The following is a 22,650-nucleotide window of genomic DNA, read 5'->3' as shown; positions in this document are numbered from 1 at the left end:
AAATTTCTAAATCACTACCATTACCAGCCTTTGGTGGCCCCTGAAGAGCCCAAATCCCAATTTGAGGCCTATTACAAGTCTTCTGTTATTTCTGCCCTTGGCAATGGGAGGGGCTTGGTCTGTGTTTTGACCAATTAAAAAGGGCGAGCGGACTTTTGCCTGCGCTGATTGGACAGTCAGTCCATGCAGCTCGGAGAAACAGGAAGAGTAATTTGTTTTGCAGAAGGGAGATGAGCGTGGTCTCAGTTGACACTGAGGGATGAAAAAGGGCTTCATTTGTAAGCAACAAAACAATTTTTACAGACTTAAACACACCCTTTTCAAACTTCATATGAAACGCAGCTCAGAAATTGCTTGGAAACTTTAGCTGTCGAGGGCTGTCAGGAACTTCTGCCTTTATTATCCGACTTTTTAAGTGTCACACTTAAGGCTGATTTATGGTTCCGCGTTACACCAACGCAACGTCACCGCGTACACTACGCCGTAAGCTCTGCGTCGATTTAACGCAGAACCATAATTCAGGCTTCAATATTAAAAGTTTTTTTTTTATCGTTTTGACAACACACACGCCCAACTGCAGAGCTTGTATCACCTGTCCTCCGTGTTTGAGATATTAAACAGCACATGTTGCGTCCACAGTGGCGTCAATTCAGTGGAAGCTAAGGTATGGCAAGGTTACAAGTCACAGAACTTCACTAGAGTATCAATCAACACGTCCAGCAAATACTCATCACAGAAGTCTATGTAGCTTATGTGTGGTCAAGAAAATTGGAACTTTTTCAAATGCAGTCTCACTCACTGCAAAAACTCAAAATCTTACCAGGAATATTTGTCTTATTTCTAGTTAAAATGTCTCATTTTTAGTCAAAAAATCTCATTACACTTAAAACAAGAGTCATCACCAGAAAAATAACTTATCTGACCATTTTCACCTGTTTCAAGTAAATTTTCACTTGAAATAAGTAGAAAAATCTGCCAGTGGGACAAGATTTATCTTCTCATTACAAGCAAAAAAATCTTGTTCCACTGGCAGATTTTTCTACTTATTTTAAGTGAAAATTTACTTGAAACAGGTGAAAATGGTTGTTTTTGAGTCTTGTCTTAAATATAATGAGATTTTTTTTTACTAAAAATTAGACATTTTAACTAGAAATTAGACAAATATTCTTGTTAAGATTTTCAGTTTTTGCAGTGTATAATAACTAGTGAAATCAATCATGTTGTTCTGATTTGCATTTGTAGTTATTCTATATGTATTAAGTAATAGAATAATCAATACAAATAGACACAGAGTAATTCCATAAATGTATTTAAAAAACAAACATTTACATTTTCCCTTGAAGCCAAGGTGTGGCGGCTGCCGTACCTTGCCATACTGAATTGACGCCCCTGTGCGTCCACATGCCTGCGCTTTCTACTCCATTAACCGCGCAGGTTTGACCAGGAATCAGTCTGATGAGAAACGAGTCACGTGATTGACGAGCATCAGCACGCTGCCAGCCACGTTTTATAAACAACACAAGCTGTTTATTGTTTGTTTGTCCCTCACCGTGAAAGAGCTGGGTAAACATCAAACATTCAAGCAGCAGCTGAGTACAACAGTCTCCGAAAACGGCGAACACGATGGCGTTATTTTTAATCAGAGCTGACTATTAGTGAAGGCCATTATTGCCAAAGTCTATTATTCTATCTACGAGTCTATTACCAGCTTGCTAAATGGCAGGCGGTGTGTTCAGCGCTTATCCAAAGTGCACTGTACCATTGTTTGGCTCAGAAATTTCTCGCCTTTATTGTCAGTTCAGGCAAACCCCTGATGAATACAGTGAGAGCTGCAAGAGTAGAAACAAGAAAGTTGAAGCCGGCGCATTTGTGATCACATACCATGACAGATGTGCTGGTGTGCGTTTGTGAAGAGGGTTGTGCTGCGGAGGGGAGACGGTCGAAAACTGGAATATATACAGCTTTAAATTAAAAGTACAGGGTAAAACGAGCTGCAAAGTATTTTGGATTTGTTTGTATTTTGGTCTGGGGCTTCAGCCTATGATTTTTATTGTCTTTTTCACTATTTAGGACTGGTATCTGTAATATCAGAAAATGGTTGAAAAATATCCATCAATGTTTCTTCAAGCTCAAAGTGACATCTCCCAATTGCTCTTGCTGTCTGACTAACGGTGCATAGCTCCCCAAAATTCAGTTTGCTGTCCCTTAAGACAAACTAAAGCAGAAAACAGTAACATTAGAAAAGTCTGGGATTGTAGGGTATGTTTTTTTTTTTCTTCTTGAAGAAACCACAGGGATTCATTTTAGCAGTAGCTGGTAGGTTAAATCAATTGATCAGTGCTTTTTAGTTTGACATACCTTGGTTGATTAAATAGTTAGTCCATTGCTATTTATCAGGTTCTTGAAGACCTTAAAAATAATTTGATTGAAAACGTTTTTTTTTAATTAAAATGTATTATAGCAGACCACATTACCTATCACAAAGTTCCTATATAGTTCATATGTTAGACCTGCCACATTTGATCTTGATGTTCTTTTGAGTCTCTTACATAAGCAGATCAGCATTTATTCTCTGGTCGAACCTTTACATAACATAGAAACACTTGAATGGAAACATGACCTTTCTGCTATTTTACAAAAGAATTATTTCAGAAAATGTGATTAATTAAATAATTAAAAACAAAAATAGTAGCTAGTTTAATATCTTCAATAGTCATTTTTGAAGCCTGATTCTGATTCTGAATCTGATTATTATACTATATTACTATATGTCTATATGTATATACTGTCATCTGTAAAAAAAAAAACAAAAAAAAAACGATTCAAATGCACCTTAACCTTTTTTATATTTTTTACATTACTTATATTTCTTGTATTTCTTATTGTTTGCACTACTGCTATTTGTCTTGCACTGGAGAGGTGATGCTGCCTCTAATCTCACAGTACCCAGGTACACTGATAATAAAGTATTCTGATTCTGATTCTGATTCTGATTATTAAGATTTAAATAATTAAAAAAAAATTGAATATGGATTTTATGCAATAGATGATTTTACAAATGTGACATTGATGATATTGTATTTGTACCCTTTGCTCTTTTCAGATGAAGGTTGTGAGAAGTAAAGGTTTCCTTGGTAGAAACTCTTACAATCAATGTGACCTTTATTTATTATAACCCCCATTTCTCAAAAACTCACATATAACATAGTCAATCATCTCTCCTTCCCTCAAAGTAAAAATAAAAAAGGAACTGCTGTCTGGTTATTGCCAGTATCCATCTCAGTCGTCAGAAAAGCTGCACGTTTTTGCTGTTGTTAAGGGCTGGAAACCAGAATCCCATCGGAGCTGCACCCTAAGGAACAAATTTAATGCTAGAAAAACATCCCGGCCATCAACCAAAAATGACGGATTGAAAATAATGTTGAGCTATCTTGGGAATCCCCCACCAGACAAGGGAACAGACTGCATTGTTTTTCTCATTTATGTGATATATAGAACAGAAAGAGGGGAAAAAATGGGCGATTTATTGGTTAGATAGGCGTATTCTTTCTCATGCACAAAAGAAATATTTGAGAGTAATGTAGGGATCAAGTCACATCATGACATTGTTTGGTGTCTACGTGTTTCAGATATGTAAGTCATCTCCCGTTGGTGGCCTGCTTGATTTTCAATAGATCATTCAATGCAAATGTGTGTGGGAAATTGTGAAAGTTGCCACATGAATATGTCAATGAACACAGTGTAATTTGTACTCCTTCAGCAGGGCAGCGGGATGAAGAAGCAAAAGGAGAGCCTGTGCACTCGGAAGACCATCTCATTGCTGAGCCCCCTGGGGACGATCGAAGTCAGTGGATGTGAGAATGGTGTGCACACCATCCAGATCCTAATGGATGTCGCACCTGCTGAAAGGTACTGTACAACAGCCGGGCTGGTGACGCGATAAACAAAGGTGTGAAATTTACAGGCAGACAGAATCCACTCCTGTGATGGAGTGCCACCATTCCTCACTGGAAGCAGGGCATTTTTGTAGATCCCACAAGAAATATCCGGGAGAAAGTTCGGCAAATATGAGCAGGCACTAGAAATATGAGGGGCACTAGAATACAGTTGGGCTTGAAATTAGATTTCTGATGGCATCTGGTTGTGATTCCTCCTGCAGTATATTTGAAATTTCAGAAAAATAACTTGCTTATTACCCACAAGGGAGTTGATTAGAAGTGATGTCTGGAAGGTCAGCTAAGGCCACGGGGAGCATAGACTGTTCTCTCCTGTTTCTTTATGTTTCCTTCAAGTTGCATGCAGTAGTTGGAGCGTCAACTGACACCCTGAAATGTAATATGCGGTTGCGTTTCATGGCCTGCCCATCCCTCAAAATTGTCAGGATGTAGACAGTCTTACTGAAGCGTCTGAAACTGATTAAAGCCAGCATTAATAAGTACTTATTCCTTAGTTTTACAGGTCTGCATCCTACATCTCAGATTAGTTTTGATTAGATTGAAATTAAAGATCCATGTATCGCAGATTCACATTTGATAAACTTGAATGATTTGGGAAATTAAACCATTTCAAATGCACCCGGATAAGAAGTTATCATTTTTGAAAATGTAGGTTTAAATTCTAATTTATGGAAACCCATTAATGACCTTGTATATTATACCTCAACATGTGTTTCCTTCTCGACCGTCTGCTATCCCCTAAAATTCATCAAGCAGTAAAAAACATTCCACTTGTTGTTAATGAGTTGAAGTGAGAAAATTAATAATATGGTATTTTGATTATGGAAGATGTCCTGTAACCATGCACAAGCACCTTCCTCGGTCTCCTCGCGAACAGGGTTTAATTTGTGTGTTCAGGTTCAGTAGGAATATGCAAATCAATTTAATGATTCGCATCACTAGATCATTTCTCAGTTTAATATCATTTGCTATGTCGGTCATAAGTGGAGCTTCGATCACATCCCTGTCTCTACGTTCTCTAAGGTGTGAGGAAGAAATCATTAGGAAAAATGTTTAGATTTTATCCCAACCAGTTGAATATGGTGTTCTTGTTATAGGACAGAGGAAGCTAGAGCCACCTCAGATATCTGGAGTAACTCAATGTAAACAGGTATTAAGGGAGGCGAGATGAAGTGATAGAATACAGGCTTATCTTTGCAACCGGCTTTACATATAGATCTCACAAAAGCCTGCCTGTAGCAGTGATAGTTCAGATCAGGCATTTCCATTGATTTATTTATGACATATTAAACAAGGCTCTTTCCAGCTTTGGATGTGGTGTGGTGTAGGCTTATGAAGTCAGAGTGATAAATGATCTCTAAGAGCATATTTTGGATAAGGAAAACGGATAACGTCCTTGCATAAAATAGAGGGAGACCCACAACAGATATTTGTGAGCGAAGCGCAGCTTTACAGGCTTACATGACTGTGTTTGCTTTCAGTGCTGTTTAGATTCACTACTGGTTGTTGTCGAACAGCTGGAGCGGCGACTGAAAAAAAAAGCACGTGTGGCATTGATAGATAGTTATTGATAAATGCCATTATAGCTACATAAATGCCCTTGAAGTATTGCTTACACACCATGACCGTCAGCTCTTTCTAATAGAAACGTCCCAAGCCCCTTTTGCTTCCTAACTGATCTTAGGAAAATTTCCTGAAATCAGCCTCCTCTGCCAGTCTAACGACAGCCCTGAAGGCACCATCAGATGAACAAATTCATTACATCTCAACAACCCCTGATGGGGCCTTACACGCCAGCCTCCCTGTTAACCAGTTTTTCCCCCTCTTTAGTTTTTAGTATGGCTTCAGCGTTCACCGCAAAAAAAAAAAAAAGATATGCATTTTGTTTACAGGAGATTACTGTTATCTGAAATATGATGCGTCTCGCCTCTTCCACATGGAGCATAGACACATACATACAGAGGAATTCATGGAGCACTTTTTTATTAGGGTGAAAAATGAAAAAAGGGCTGGACTCCTGCCCCGAGACATTTCGTGAGCATATTATTTTACAATGCTTTGATCAATTTGTCTGTCAAGCTGGCTGAGATGTGGGGGAGCGGGAAAAAAGCAATTTAGCTTGTGAGGTCCTCAATAGAAATGTACTACAGGAGCCTGTGTATGACATGTTGCATTAGAACCTGAGTAGCCTTTATTGCCTGATAATGTTGCAAGGCAATGCTGATATCAATCACTCTTTAACAGCCAGCAAGATGTGTTTTTATGAAAAGAAAAGAAAAATAATGCATGAAGCATTTCTTGGAGAATAATTGATTTAATTCCGGGCTGAGGGAGTTCTACTTTTAAAAATATAAAAATACTATGTTGGGAAAACAGGAACTAAATATGTTGGAAACTAAAAATTGTTAACAACAAGGTCTTTGCATATGCTCCTATAGAAAATTGCAATTAATTTTACACGGATAAACAGGCTCATTTGCATATAGATATAAACAATATATTTGTGCATCTGAATTCCCAGCACACTTGGGTCATGTGATCAGCCTAAAATCCTAAGTGGCTGAAACCAAAATTATCATTATACTTCCCAGGCCATAAATCCGCCGCTTTTTTTCTCTTACACAAAGCCTTATAAATCGGTGTCTGATTTTTCACATTGCACATTGTTTTTAGTTAATGATTTTCATCTGTTTGTTGTTGCTGTGATAGCGGCGAAATGTACCATATGCTCTGGCAAAAGACAAATGATTAGCAAATGAAATTCTGGACAGCTGTCTGACTGAAAGCGTTTGGTTGATAGCATTCTGCTACCATAATTAGCTTAAGCTTTGGGTTAATTAACTTTCTACCTGGATATGCATAATAATAGCATTCTGCAGAAAGCCAAGGAGCTTCCAGTATATCAGCTGCAAAGGCTGGCTTTTTATTTTGCATTTCAGCAGCATATTTCAATTTCAAGAGGCGATTTAGCTCGGGAGCATCGTCAAATATTGTAGATTTTACTCCCCAAGCCAGATAATTCTGAAACAATAGGAGTGTATTATGTGGCAGAAATGCCATTTCTGAATGTAATTAAAGCGGATGAAAGCAATCACCGATTTTTAAATGCTTTTGTCTAGCATGAGGCCTACTTGTTAAAAAAAAAAGAAAATACCCATCAAGAGGAGAAAAGAGGCAAGAGAACCCCCAAGTCCTTATATAAGAGGCCTCTGAGACTAAAGTGAAGTACAACAGTAATTAGTCTTTTGTATGAATTTGCCGGCCATGGTCATGATTAGTTAAGCATATGAGAGGACTGCAGGACTGCAGTGCTCTTAAGGAGGAGGGTGTTAAAGTCTGTTTATCACCAGTTATCCTCACAGCTTTCCATTATCACCGACAACACTGGATGAGGCCAGAGAACAGCCTAATTGTTCTGAGGTGGAGTGTTTTTGTGTCAAACTCGTCACCCCAGTCACATTGGCATTCATAAGCAGCCAGACATTTTCCATCTATCTATCCCTAATACCCAAGCTGTCACAACAGCTTTTACACACTACCAATGCTAGTGTGAAATATCTGAGGTGATGCATTTATCGTTTTTCTCACACTCACGTTGTGTTGTGAATCAGTGTCCTGGTTCACGCTGAATAGCAGTATGGTAAATGTGTTCCCTGGTCGGGCCCCGTTTACATGATGTGCTCACACACCGGGAACCATAACGACAGCTTACTCTCCTTCCACGTTTTCCCTCTCCTATTCCCCGTCTTTGTTTTCTCTCTGGATCTTTTGTATTTAGTCTAATTTTTTATTAAATGTATACTTTTTTTGTTGTTGCAAGATTTATAAATATCTACAGACACGTGTGTGCTAAATAAACTGCTTACACTGGGAACTAAAATGCTTTGTCATACAAACTGTGATCTGCTGAGATATTGAATGAAATCATCAATAAAACAGGGGGGAGACTTTTTGACATAGTCCCCTTAGAAATGGCATGAATAATTCATTGTGTAATGATATTCAGATGATTTTTGTTCTATTTTTTACTGCGGCCTTAGAATATTGTTTTGCATGTTGAGAAGTGTAGTACTCAGCTGCGTATTCATTAAGGTGCTGCTCCCTCTGGCCCTTGGACCCATCTGTGCTCTATGTTTATGCGTCCATCTCCCGGGACCGTCCCAATCAAGCTACATGTGCCATTTCCTGTGTAAACCAACACCTGTGTAACACACTACCTGTAAACCGCCCCATGCAGACGAGACACTGACGTTCACTCAGATGAAAATCTGCAAATGTTGTACTTTCTAAAGCAGAACCTCACTGGGGGGCGGGGGGGCAGCGGGAACCGAATGAGAGTAGCCTCTCATTGCACAGATGCAGCTAAAAGCAGTTCCTGCATTTCTTTTTACTTTTTTCTTTTTTTTTCTCCCCCTGCTGTCAACCCGGGAAGTTTTCTCCAACAAGAGGGTTGTGCTAGTTTGTTTTTGAACTTGATTGGATTCTAAATCTGCAACATGCAGAAGTGTACAGTGTGTGACACGCAAAGGCAATATGCAGAGAGATGATTCCACTCTGACATCTTGGAGAGGAGTATGAGTCAATTATGCCCAAGTGTTGTTCTTGCTTATCTTCCTGCAGCACCAAACAAGGATTTAGTCAAGGATTTAGGGGTGAGGGGGCGGTGGTGGGGATCATGGTAAGCGGTTCACAACAAAACACTCAAAACTCTTGGGAGCGGGCACTGATTTAAAAATAAATTACAGAAGACGAAGCGCTAACACTCAAGGGCCCTCAGCAGTGCTGGCGTACACAGGTGAAGATTAGCCTCCTCGCTAATCAGAGGAACAAGGCAGTAATTTGCTCTGAACACAGACAGTAATTAGGACTTGGTGACACTGGATTCCCATAATGCCTTTGTGCTTGACGTGGTCAAATTTTGACAGAGGCTATCCATGCAGGGTCACTGTCCCTTCAGTCTCTTGGCCCTCTTCAGTCGAGGCTCTAAAAGGTCCCTGCAGTTACAGCAGATCCCTAATGTACTTTATGCCTCCCTCACTGGCTCCTTACCATTCAGGTAATTGGAATCTCTTACTGTGGCACTTGAGAATAGAGGCTAAAAACGCTATTTGAAACTGCTCAGTAGTCTGTTGTAGATAAACATTGCAGCGTTGACTTGTGATGTGGATACACTACATAATGGAGTAAGAGTTAAGGCTCTCGTAATACATGCCTTCACTGACTCCTGTGGCTAGCCAGTTGGGAGAAGACCTAATTGTTGTGTGCTTTGTTGCCTGCGCTGCAGTATTTTACCAACACCTCATGTATTGGACTGAGTGTTTCAGCCTCTTTGGTGGACATTTGCTAATAAGACTGGCTGGATATCTGGAGAGAAATTCATCTGGCCCTGTTGTTTTCGTTGTGAAACAGCAGCACACAGAATATGCGCGCCTCGCAACAAAATAGGAAGCATTCCTTACAAGCTCACCTCTGAAAGCTCTTGACTTTAGCGTTGCAGTAGCCAGATAGGCATCTGAATGATGTTCAAACGGTTGAACGCGCCGCATTGAGCAAGTGGCTTACAATTGTATCTCAGCCTTTTGCTCAGAGACCATCAGGATCTTGACATTCATAGAGACATGCTGTATTTTTTTCCCCTTTTTAGACAGTCATTTTAGGCTTTTTTCATGCTCTCTTGAGTCTTTGACGTCTCTGAGTTAAGTATCTGCAGCTATAAGGCTGAGGAAAATATTGGACTGCTTTTGGCCTTTTCTATTTCATCCTCTGACCCGCCATGTTACCCATGATCGGTGAAGGAGAACTCTGGCAGGCTGTGTCAAAAGTGACAGCCGATCGAGTCAGGATGAGCGCCATCACGCTTCACAGGATGAAGGCTTGAGTTCTGAGTTTTTCCCCTTTTTGTGCAATATACCATTACACCCTTCGCCAGATTCCTTTCAATTAGATCCTGTGGTTAACCTGCTTCATTCTTACGTCTGCAGCTGATAGAAAAACTCCTACTGAAGTCTTGTGCAAGTAGAGAGATACCAAATATTCTGAAGGAAATTGACAAGTTTAATGCAATTTTTTTTTTTTGTCTCCTTTGATTGTTTCTCCAGGATGAATGAAATAACCTCCAACATTATATAAGTGCTCAATTCATTCTTTATATTAGAGTTGGAAAATAGGTAGAACTCCAAATGAGTCCCACTTTACGCAACAATGATTTATGGTAATTGGAAATTGATTGTGACAGGAGCACAGTATTAGAAATTTTCTCAAATCACTATCTTGTATCAGGGGAAATATTCTTTTTAGTGCAGCAGATCCTTGGCTAGTTTGGAATTAGTTTCTTCTTTCCTTACCTGTGATGAAATAGTAAAAAGGGTGAAGGACATTGAAGAAGTATGATTTATGCATTTAAAAAATCAGGAAAGGCCAATTCTTCTTTAACCTGGTTTGAATTGTTTATTCCAACTCCAATTTATTGAGATACTTTTTATAATCTCTTCTAAATATCATACAGGCGAAGGTATTTACTTTGAGGATTTTTGTGTAATTAGTACAGCGTTTATTACCCATCTCTAAAACTCTTTATCTGAAGGGCAAATTTCAAATGTGCCAGCCTGGTCGCTGTAAAGAACATATGATGCTGCTTGATTTCTGACTCACTGAAGCGGCTGGAAATGTTGCCGGGGCTACATCTCCACTGGCCACATGCTCTTTAAGAGCAATCCCCCGTTGCACCCAGAGGTGACAGACTTCAGCTCAGTTGATGTTGTTTCTCTTTATTTATATATATATATATATATATATATATATATATCGGCGATATATCGAGATTTTAATATATATCGATATATTTTCAAACGCGATATGGCACGAGACAATATCGTTTATATCGATTTACATTTTTTTTTTAATTTTATTTTTTTATGATTTTGATATAGCTTATTTTGTGACAAATTGACTTGAATGTTTTATTTGAGATTTGCACAAATGTCTTGTTATTTGCACAACTGTCAACCTCAGTGGAAAAGTCTGCCTGTTACTGTCTACATTGTATTAATTGCACAGTGTATTTTAATGTAATTATTATGCAGGAAAGGGATATTTGTTTTATTTTATTCAAGAAGCATTTTTATTCTATATATGCAGGCAGTTTATTTTTATTTAATTTCTTTTATACATTTTGATATTGTGCAGACCTCTGTTATTAAAGGTATCTGTGTGACATTTTGCACGAGGCTTTGTATTAAAACAGTTTTTTTAAGGGTTTGCCTCAGAAAAAAATGAAGCTAACAGAGATGCTATGCTATAATGCTTTGCGGGAAACCCCAATTATGTCACAGAAAAAATATCGATATATATCGAGTATCGCCATTCAGCTAGAAAATATCGAGATATGACTTTTGGTCCATATCGCCCAGCCCTAATATATATATATATATGTGTATGTGTGTGTATATTTATATTACTATTTTGCTGATGTTTACCAGACATAACATGTCCTGCATTGCATTAACTTTTACTACTGTCAGTGTTGTGTGACTCGAACACCTTTTAAAGCCAGTAAAGGGTAGAGAGGGAAATTAGCCACAGTGACAAGTCTGAAGTGCAAGCTGGAGGTCAAAGGTGACAAGCCTTAAGCAAAGGTGCTCTAGCCTTTGTCCGGTAGATTGTAAGGGCCTGCGGGTCCAACAGGAACATTTCCACACACAATATCCCCGAGCTGTCAGTGTGCAGCGGCTGGAACATCCTCTCAGAGAGAAAGAGGGGGTGTCGGAGGGGTATAGGAGGTGGTGGTGGGAGGATGCGAGTTGGGGTAGGGTGGTGGTGGTGGTGGTGGTGGTGGGGGTTAGAAAGGGAACAGTGGCCTGAAGATCCTTGCTGAGAGAATGAGAGGTGTGTGTGTGGGATGGGGTGGGGTGGGGGGGGTGAGGAGCCAAAAAAGCTGGCGATGGAGGATAGAGAAATAGAGAGGGGGGGAAATGTGGAGGGAGAGCTGGGGGAGGGAGGGGAGGGAGGGATAGAAAGGAGAGACAATGACAAGTAGGGGCTGGCTGGGCACTCACCCATGCTGACAGAGATTGCCATGAGCCATGGCCATTGTTTGAGCGGGTCTCAGCACAGAGCCCGCTGGTAGGTTTCCGAGTTTTCACCACTCAACTATAAACTGCTGTGTGGTTTATTTAGAAATGAGAGTATTTACACCTTTTACTGTATTTACACCCACTGTTAAACGGCCCCCGGGGGAATTTCATCACACAGCCACAAACTAGCAGGCAGAGCGGCTCGCTGAAAACTGACCTGCTCAGTCATAACAGTCCAGTAAACCTCGGCTTCACATGTCCAATATAAAACGTCGCTCAAACTGTGACCTGCAGAAGTGTAAAAACACTTTAGGGCCCTGTTGTTACGGCGGGCAGGAGAGAGACAGTATGTGTGTTTAACAAAGTAAATGTCTATTATTAATACCATACAGGATAAGCCAATTTTGTAAAAGGAGCACTTAAATGGTGATATTATTTATTTATAAGTCCTGTACACCAGTTAATGGAATTGGCTGCCTGTTTTTAGAATTCACAACACAGCTTGAGGTCCACTTTGGAGTAATGCACATGCTAAGAGAGGACCTTCCCAGTAGGGTCTTTAAGTGTCAAATATGGGTCAGCCTGCTTGCATTGACCTGGGGGGTGGTCAGCGGCAGAGAAAAACTCAGCTGTTAAGTGATGCCAAGTCAACCATCGGCAAATTCCTCCAAGCTCCTGCTCGTGCTAAGATGCACGTCCAAGTGCAGCGCTTTGCTGGCCAGCACCGCTCTGGCCAAAAACATCCATTTATTCTTGTCATGAACTATAAACTAAACCCAAGCCGAGCCGGTTTTAAAGCAACACTTTTAAGTATTTCTAAAAACTCTTTGTTTTTTTTTTGCTTTTTGTTTTCATTTTTGGAGGGAAAAACTGGTTTTACAAACTATTGGGTGTTTTGCTTTTCTTGTTCACCATGCTGTACTTCCAACATGTCTATTCCAGGAAACATCTGGATTAGTGTCTATATCTTTTTCTGTTTTCACAGTTCTGATATTTGTCACAGCCAATTTGATAGGCGCAACCTTCATATGTGTAACGTGCCTCGATTAACAACTTAACTTTCACTCAGCAAATTATCCCATCTTGCATCTGTGTCACTTGTTATTGGACTCTTGTGACATATTTTAGCCCTGTTCAACCAAGAACTGGGTATTATGATTGCTCCTCTGATCCCCTTCTTACCTCCCCATCCCATCTTACATCCCTCGCAGGAGCACGGAGCCCCCCCTGAGCTGCGTGGTCAACGATAGCCCGGCAGAAACGAGCCCCGAGTTGCAGCGCTGCGTTGAATGGCTCCAGGCGTACTTCAGTGAGCCGCAGACCGCTGGGAGTCTCCCGTTCCCTGCCTTTCACCACCCCGCCCTGCAAGGAGGTCTGTCATGGATAAATATTTGCAGAGCCATGACTGGGATCAGGCTTTCACTCTTAATTGTCAGTTACATCACTTACACTCACTGGCTCACTGTGTTATAATGAAGTATTTTATGGCTGAGAGGGAGAGTGGAGGAAAAGTGGGTGGTGTGTGAGCGGCAGAGAGAGAACAGAACACAGAGCTGTAACTTGGTTCAGTAATCTGTGGCAGCTCTTACCACGCGTGTTAGTCTTGGCAAGCTTTTCCATGATTCTTGGCACATTCTTTGAAACTGATCGAATTCCACTCTTGACATTTTCAGACAGGAAGCTTTCTTTTTTTTTTTCCTTCTTCTTCTTTTTTTTTTTCTTTTTTAATGAGAACATGTGAATGGTGGTGAAGTTTGAATGAGCTTATTGTTTGCTTGGCCAGTCACTTAGGGCAAGTAAAATGAAAGCACCTCAAAAGTGGACAATTAGTGTCCTTTCAACTGGTAGATGTACTTGCAGGATGGATGATTGAGAACGCTTCAGGAAAAAAAAACAAAAAAAAAACGGAATTAATTATCCCTGGTGTTTTTGTTACAAGTATGCACAATACAGTAGCCTGACAGCTCATTTTTGAAATCAAAAACAAAACTGTGCCATTTTCAAAACACTTACAAGCAATTTCTTAGTCACACTGAGATGCTCACTGCATTTTAACTTAAAGATTTTCAGATGAGCTCATTTAAACCCACAAGCACACCTACACTGGAAAAAAAAAATAACTTTAATGTATGCATTTAACAATTGCACCTCCCTTCCCCTGCAATCAGGCCTTGGTTGCTCTCTAATTTCATGCAGATCTGCAGAGCTTGAGTGATGGCATTTTCAATGAGCAGGTACTCCATCGAGACCCTGTATACAGCTATGAGTCCCACGCTCCCGCGCAGGCAATGCAGAAATACATCAGGACCAATTACGATATCAACTTTCAGTGTGATTCCCTTCGCCACCAAGTGCTTGTGTACCAGCCCCAGGCTCTTTCAAATCACATCTCATCTGAAGTCTTTGGGGTTTTAATTAAATTTCAGGATAGATGGAATTCTTCATTAGTACCTGATCTGAATAGGTGATTGTGTTGTGTTCCCCGTCTTTCCCTCGCCTGTTGTTTTGGGGCCCAGTAAATACAGGATTTAGGCTTGGATTGCTCGCGGTAGTCACAGGCCAAGCCAGTATAAAAATGTTAAATGTGGGCATCAGGAGTATTTGTCTTTTGAGGGAGGAAAATAGAAGGTTTTGCTTCTCTTTTTTTTTCTTCTTCTATTGTACTTTCTTATGCAGGTTGATTGACAAATATTAAGGATTAGATTTTGCCTTGCCGCTGTACAAATTTGTTCTTGATCGAGTCATGCAGTCACCGCTACTCAGGGAAAAAATATACAAGTTTAATCAGGTCATTACAATCTGTGACAACCAACTTTTGTTTGCTCAGTTATCTTCAGGGAGAACCTGAACGCAGGAGCGCTCTCGCAGCACTTGTCATGTAATATTGAGTTGTGACCTTCGCTTGAAGTGTTGCCATGTTTATTTACACATTTCTGACAAAACAAGCCACTTTTCATATTAGCTGTCACGACATACCTGAGAAACAGAGGTGACATGAAAGGAAACGCAAGGCGCAGTTTTCTATAGTGTCTGACTGTCATGCAGAGGATCACTCACTTGTTTGGTCAACAGGGGTAAAGGAATGATGAGTGCATAACATGCACTCATGTGCATTTGTGCGAGTGTGTGTGTGTGTGTGTGTGTGTGTGTGCATGCGTGCGCGCACTCGCAACCGCCGCCTCAGAAAAACACAGACGCCAACGTGGGTTCTTAAAACGATGCATATTCTTATCTCATTAATTATACATCCATATGTAACAGACGAGAGGATCTTAGTCTCGGTAAGCGGCACAGGGAATGTGCAGGGAGGGGGCCAAGCAGAGGGGGGGAAGGGCGCTCTTCAAAGCCCAAATGACTGTGTTCCTGCAGGAGCCTGAACCTCCCCCTGTGCGCAGCACAGGGCAAGATGAGACACTCACCAGGACTCGCCCCTGTGATGTGGAGAGGAATTAGGGAAATGAACGTTTTCAGAATATCGAATAATCAGAGAATCATCAGCACCCCGTCAGCCTTCAAAAGTATGGATCCCTTAAGACTCAAGAGACACTTTGACTGGGAGTCAAAGTCTTCCCTCCCATTAGACACAAAGGATAATGAGGTAGCTGCATTTCCACTATTGTCTTTTTATTCTCACAACCATGTAAGAGGTGACTGTCAGCTGGAGGTCGTCTCTCCAAATCAATTATTAGCAGCGCTGATGAAAATCAGTTTATTGTTTCTTTTTATTTTCTTTTACTTATTTTCTTTTAGTCTGAAATTGCTCTCATATACAGAATTATGAGCAAATCAATCACACATGTCAATATCCTCGTAATCACTAGGTGTGTTTGATTTATTCCGGTTAGATCCGTCTCTGCTCCTGCACCTGGCCTCACGGTAGGTAATGACCTGTGACATAATTATGGGATGTCTGTAAACATGTAAGTGGTTCCCCTCAAGTTTTATTTAAACAATTGACATCACTGCACCCCGATCTAAAGAGGGTCCTGACCTTAGACACACCGTATTAGGTTCTTTATGAAGTATGGGGCTGGGGGACTGCTCTCCAAATCATTCCTGGTCACCTTGAGCGACCCGCATGAAGTCTCTGTCACAAACACTGATGAGGGCAAAGTTCTTTAACCTCTCTATACCAGCAGCAAATACACAGGCACTCTTCTTCCCCCCCCTCCCGCCTCTTATCTGGAACTACTGGAGATGTAAAAGCTTGTTGCTCTGTTTGCTGGTGTGACACCAAGTTTGGTTGTTTGTCAAAGCGTTTGTATCAACAGGGATTTGTCACCACCTCAGTCTGGGCAGGCTGTCATCCACCCATCAGTGACAAAGCGATATCAAAATGTGCCGTTCACATCGCGAGGCCAAATCCAAGCTTTAGGAGGAGGAGTGCTGCATAAAAGAAATTTTGAGGGGTGTATCTTATCTTCTCATAACATTAAGGCTGTCTGCGTAAGAGCCCGTCATCTCGTTGACAGCGTGATTATTACCTGAAAAATTATTAAACAGTACCTACGGGCCTTGTTCAAGACAAAGAACTCACATGGGTGTGCATCAATCAAATGTATCCCCTTTAGGTTTTACACTTATTCCCCCCAGTTTAGGCAAATTGCCTTGTTCGCGTGGCTTTGTGTAGCAGAGAGTGACTATAAGGTAGCGAGGGAGCCTGGGGAGCAAAGGATGTTCACTCTGTAGAAGAGAGACAGGGGTGTGACATGTTTTCACACAATGCCAATTTAGAGGGATTTCACATAGATCACTTGTCATGTGCTCTCTTAGACCATATAAATGAGAGAGAATGGGAGATCACTAATTGAATTTTCATGACTGAGTACATGTATATACTAGAAGAATTTTACCCCATCTTGATAACGAGACTATTGTTCCCCATCTCGTCCTCGGTGCAGAAAAAAATATGTTTTCTCTTGTCGCGACACAAGCTCGGTGCATCAGTGTCTCAAGGTTTTTTTTTTTTTTTCCGAGATGCTTCGAAATACTTTCCTCTTTTCTTTCAGAGCTAGACAAACATGCCTCTCCGTCACTGCGCGATAATCCAGAAAAAAAAGATAATGCTACCGCTAAAGTGCTAATGAAATCAAAGCCGTTAATGTGGTCGGTTAAGCTGCGGATGATTTGAAGAATTCCGCCATTTAAGTGAAGATGATATAATGAATCTACTCTGAATAGAAAGCAATTAAAAGGACAAATTGGTCTGATTAACCTCAAAGTCATCCCACTGCCACAAATGGTGTGCAACATTCAAATTATTATTATTAAAAATCTAGAGCAGATTTGCAGTCTTTTTGGCCTCTCTTAATCCTTTTAAATGAAGGAACGAACTTTTTTAATTTTAGCTGTGACCTTTCTAAAGCATAACCTAGATTTTTCTGCCATAGGAATAATTTTCTCTCATGTGCTTGTGTAGCATGTTAATACTGGTTCTAAGGTCAAATTGGGGACTTCTGTGTATTTAGTTGCTTAATGAGTAGAAGAAGAGCAAGGATGGACATTTTATTGTACGTGCAGCGTGTTCTCTTGTGTAACATTGTAAACTTTTGACTGCGCTCCCTGAAAACAAACTAATCTTACAAAGGTACAATGTTGAAAATGTTTTCATGTCATCGGGCTGTCATTCGAAACTCAGTCAGCCATCCTAGTTTGATTGATTAAAACTCCTTTTTCTGTGTTCTTCTCCTCCTTTCTGTCGCTCCTTGACGCTGTCCTCTGCTCCGTGGCGAAGACGCGTTCACAAGCCGCGTGTTGCGCGTACTTCTGAGGGATGTGAAGCTCGGAGAGACCGTCTCGTACAAACGCCTCGCTGAGATGGCGGGAAACCCCAGAGCGGTGCGGGCGGTGGGAGGGGCCATGAGGAGGAACCCGGTGAGTGTGGCTGACATTGATTGACAGGCTTCTGTCTTTACTTACTTTATGTCATCAGACAGGAAGGGTAATTGTTTTTATAGTGTCACTGCCTTCAGTGAAATATAAATTGTATTTCTTTTCTTGTTTGATTCAGTAATGAAGAACTTTTTAAGTAGTTCTGGAGACATTATGACACCTGCAGTATTAAAAACAGATCTGTTTATGAAGTATTGATCGAGTAATTTGACTGAAAACTCATCTGAGACGGCTTTGAAACAATTTGATTTACTTACTTTTAAAGTGTAAATACAACTTCAGACTCATCAGAAATGGGGGGATGGACATTTTTAATGTGTAAATGAGAAAATGAAAAGTGACTTAATTGATATTCTTAAATATAAGACATTTTTTGCTGCAGTTGCAGTGAAGGAATAAATACATTCATATAAGATATAGACCTATGCATGTATATATTACTGGCTCATTTTAATATACATCATTCTTTATTACGCCTACTAATTTTTTCAAATATATGTATTGCTTTAGTACATTGAAGCAATATTACCTACAGAAAACTATTTGTGTACCACTAGTGCTTTCTAGTAACATGCATTTTAAAAATGTTTCCCCCCAATGTAGGAAATCTAAACTGTAGTTGTTCCTACAAACGTGACAGTGAAACCAGTGAAACCGCCACCTCTGCCTGTAGTAAAGGAGTAAAATTCTACTTACAGCATGATTTTTAAAGCCTATACTTTTTTCTTTTTTTTTTTTGTTCTTGTCCTCTTGTGTCTTTACTGTAGACGTTCACTGCAAATCTCCGATTCTTGTAGGAAACCTGGTCTGCATCATTTTGCCCATGAATCCACTACGTACAAAATGGAGGGCTAGAGGGCAAGTGGTGTGTCTTCTTTTGATCAAACCCTTTGATCAAAGCCTGTTTAACTCTGCCCGTGTAGTGCTGTGGGCACCACCGGTGTGCTCCGTGAAGGCAGAGAGCACTTCTCGTGCTGCAGTGCAGCCAGTAAAAAGATGCTGCTCATGTGTGCGATAAAATAGCGTCTTTACATCCTCATCTAAGAGCTGTGGTTTCCCTCTGATGATTTTTTTTCTTTTTTTTGTAGTACAAGTTATAGAAAGTTACTTATAGTGGTAGGAATTCATTTGTGCCTGGAAAAATGCAAAAGCGAAAGAAAAAAAACCATCCAAACAGCATTTTGTGCTTAATGCATTGCATTAATTCTGGATATACTTCATACATTACACTAGCCAGTGGCGATGCTACTACATGGCAGTGTAATGTGCTCAGTCTCGTGTTTTACAGACATTTCTTTCCTTTCGTCAGGGAGGCTGGGAGCCTGAGCCCTCAGCTCCTGATTCAGATCCAGAGTCAGATTGTCAGTGTCAATTACTTGTCAGCAGCACTGCTCCACACGGGCTTCAGCTGTGAAAAGCTCAGTGTGCTCAATCGATCCTTGCCTCTCTGTGGCACTTCTTCTTCACCAGGATTTGAGTATTGATAAGCCTGGCGTTGCGCTCTTTTCCCCCCCAAGTGAAGAGGCAGATCCGAAGGCCTTGAGGGTACCCTGCTCTCCCTCCAAACCCGGGGAACAGTATTGATCCGAATACACGAGCAGTATTTCTCTGTCTGCAAGGTTAATCTGGAGCTCGGAAAGTTTTATTGCTGTTGATATGGGAGCGGGTTTAATGATGGATTTGAACTGAAACACACTCCATGTCTAACTTTCATATGAAAGGCTGGGGGTGCAATCATCAATTCAGCGTACAACTCTCCTACAATGGAGAAATGCAGCCACAATGCAGCAGAGGCTGCGATTTCTTTATTTATTTATTTATTGTTAGTGGAACAACAAAATGAGGGCAACTTTAAGAATATTTCAAAAGAAATAATTGCAGCGTTTCACTCCAACCACTGCCACTTTTCTTGTTCTGTTTTCACAATGATCGAAGTGTTTTAGGCTTGCGTGTTTAATCTTTCTCCAGCCATTTAGTTTACAAAGAACTCGGGACCCCCCTGGCAGTCGTCTGCAACAAGAGTAAACGCTCCACCGACTTCCTCTTTTTAATGATCACAGGGTTATCAGATCTTAATGTTGACACCCTCTCGATTGAATATTCATCCTGCTGGTGTTTTTGCCCATTAATTTTTGATTGCTTCTTTGCTTTTCACTATTAAAGAGCAAAAAAAAACATATATCCAAAGACTGAGCCATCACCCTGAATGTAGATTTGTGCAGGATCAAACCAGATACCTCGTCTGTGGCACTTTGTTTTTAATGCTGTGCAGGAACATAAAAAGTGCACAATAAAAAAGAAAAATGTGCAGTTTACATTTTTTTTGTTTCATTTCATCTTTTTTTTTATATAATACATAGCTGCTATCAACACCTTCCCACTATTATATTGCTCTGGTGTTAAATGTTAACCTGTGAATAAGAAAAGCTTCACTCGGTTGTGTTTTAATTCATGGAGTCATTTTCGTGTGGAAGTTTAGGTTTTTTGGTTATTTATAAAATACAAAAGAAACTCCAAACATGATTTATTTTGTGGAGCATCCTGTTCCAATCAATGAACATAACTGTAAGATGACTGATAAATGAAAGAAAAAAAAACGGAAGCCAGCTTTTAAAAGTTTGTTTCCTCGTATGTAGAAGTGTTGCATAATGTTTGCAAGAAATTGCATGTTGATTTCCTCTGTGTTGCTTTTTCTGTCCATCTGTGCCAGGTTCCCCTCCTCGTTCCTTGTCACAGAGTAATTTCCAGCAGTGGACAGAGTGGGCCGTACATGAGCGGCAAGGGCAACCACCTCAAACAATGGCTGCTCACCCATGAGAGGCGGTGAGGGGAAGGCTGAGGCACGACACAGCGCAACTGTCCTTCATTTAATACAAATACAGAAGCGCGTGCACACACACACACACACACACACACACACACACACACACACACACACACACACACACACACACACACACACACACACACACACAAGGCCAGCATTTCTTTTTTCTTTTTTCATTCTTTATTCTCTAAACAACACAAAACAGGGCCATAAAGTTAGGCGTGCTTGGCACACGCCGTGGAACAACTGGAGTTACTTGTAAATATTCAGTTTAATCTTTTTTTTTTTTTCTTTTTTTAAATCTAAGAAAAGAGATACTGCATGGTTAATGCGATACAGAGTTGTTGCAGAATTAGAATGTACAAAAATAACTTAAACAGCAAACAGTAGGAATTACAAACATATGCTCCCGAGGGTCTCCGCTGCGTTTGCCAGATAGTGCTGGAATGGTTTTTCTAAAGAATTATTATTCCCTTAAAAATATGTCTCTTGCATTGTTATTGTTGTTGTTGTTGTTGTTTGTTTTTTTTTCCTGAGCAGAATTAGTCTTTGTACCTCTCGTTGTTTTTTTTTAATTTCCTGCCAAGTGGATGCTTTGTTCAACATCCAGTGATAAAGGCTCTGAATTTTACCGCTACAAAGCTTTGTAGTGAAGCATTTGTTTTGTCTTCATTTAGATCTCATTGTTTGCTTTCGCCTTATAATCCACCTAGAGTGGAGATGTCTCATGTTTTATATAGTGTATTATGTTGTCTTAGACATGTTTAAATAAATACGTCTCAAAAATGACAAATCCTGGCTTTTCATCAATTTAAACGTGTTTAATTTAGACGCTGATTTTATATAAAATCCACTCAGTTCAGCTCATAATTAATTATGCTGTACGTCTTCTTCCGTTGCTGGAGCTCAGCGTGTCAAAGCTCCTTTCTTTCCTTTCTGTGTGATGTTTTCCATTAGAGGGCAGTACAGAACGGGAAACAGAAATCAACATTTCAACCTTGAATCCATCCTGCACATTTAATCTTTAATTTAAATGTTTATGTGTAATTTTATTTTCATCACAACCCTGTTTAATCCCTCTGGGATAAATTATTCTTTCTTAAAAAGAGCATATGGCACATTGCTGCAGTGTTTGTCTGCGGAAAGAAATCCCTTGCTTTAACTGGATGTGTCCTCAACTTTTATTTTCCACGTTTGCCTTACAGTAATCTCTTGTTATGGTGACAGTTAAGTCTGCTTTTATCTTTTTTTTTAATCCTCAAATTCTTGATTCTCCTCACAGTCTCACATAGCTACGTTGACCCTTACTTGCCCATAGTTGTTATTCCTCTTTTCAGCCCAAGTAGCCTAATAATCCCCCCCTCCAAAATAACCTCAGCCCTAACCTTTGCAGAACCAATTCAAGTGGCCCAGTCGCTGAATACATTTGAACTTTGCTGGGTTTCTGAATTACTTACCCGACCGGCTCTGTGCGGCTGTCTTGCCGTACTGTTGGACTCACTTACTCTGCCACTGGTGCAGCATCGCAGCGTAAATGTTGAGGCAGCAGACAGGCAGATGAAGAATGAGACTCAGTCTGTGGTTTCACAGAGGGCTAATGATGCCTGTGGTGACTACAGGCTACAGTCAGCCCCCTAACGAAGGGAGCTGTGACACAGCCACAAGGGGTCCCATTTAAGCCAGGCGCACTCTGAAGTGCACTGTAAGCACCCTCCTTTTTTGCTTGTGGCCAAGTAAATTCTATGGAATGCCATGAATTTAGCAACAAGAGATACTGATGTCTTCAGAGTTCTGTGGTTGATGTTAAAAAACAAGTGCAGCATCAAAGCGTCAGACATGCTGCCTGTAATTGGCTGTGTAATTTGTGTAGGTGCCCAAAAAGTCTCTTAAAAGACATTCAAAT

The 22,650-nt window shown here is 40.4% G+C and overlaps 1 protein-coding gene across 2 annotated transcripts; it reads left to right on the top strand.

Annotated features, from left to right (window-relative positions):
- The first annotated feature begins 223 nt into the window (after positions 1 to 223).
- Positions 224 to 21,518, top strand: mgmt (O-6-methylguanine-DNA methyltransferase). Of its 2 annotated transcripts, none has more exons than XM_061745414.1 (5): positions 224 to 278; positions 3,761 to 3,909; positions 13,240 to 13,402; positions 17,765 to 17,902; positions 20,631 to 21,518. In XM_061745414.1, exons 2-5 carry the CDS (start codon positions 3,773 to 3,775, stop codon positions 20,745 to 20,747), a joined length of 555 nt encoding a protein of 184 aa, XP_061601398.1. In that variant the 5' UTR covers positions 224 to 278; positions 3,761 to 3,772; the 3' UTR covers positions 20,748 to 21,518. The 2 variants fall into 2 exon arrangements, with proteins under 2 accessions (XP_061601398.1, XP_061601397.1); XM_061745413.1 differs by having other exon boundaries at positions 232 to 278; positions 3,764 to 3,909; positions 13,240 to 13,400; positions 17,763 to 17,902.
- Positions 21,519 to 22,650: the final 1,132 nt, after the last annotated feature.

Source organism: Cololabis saira, chromosome 17, assembly GCF_033807715.1.
Source record: "Cololabis saira isolate AMF1-May2022 chromosome 17, fColSai1.1, whole genome shotgun sequence".
NCBI classification, from domain to species: domain Eukaryota; kingdom Metazoa; phylum Chordata; class Actinopteri; order Beloniformes; family Belonidae; genus Cololabis; species Cololabis saira.
Note: the sequence above shows the minus strand (reverse complement) of the source record. Positions and strands in the feature narration are given on the sequence as shown.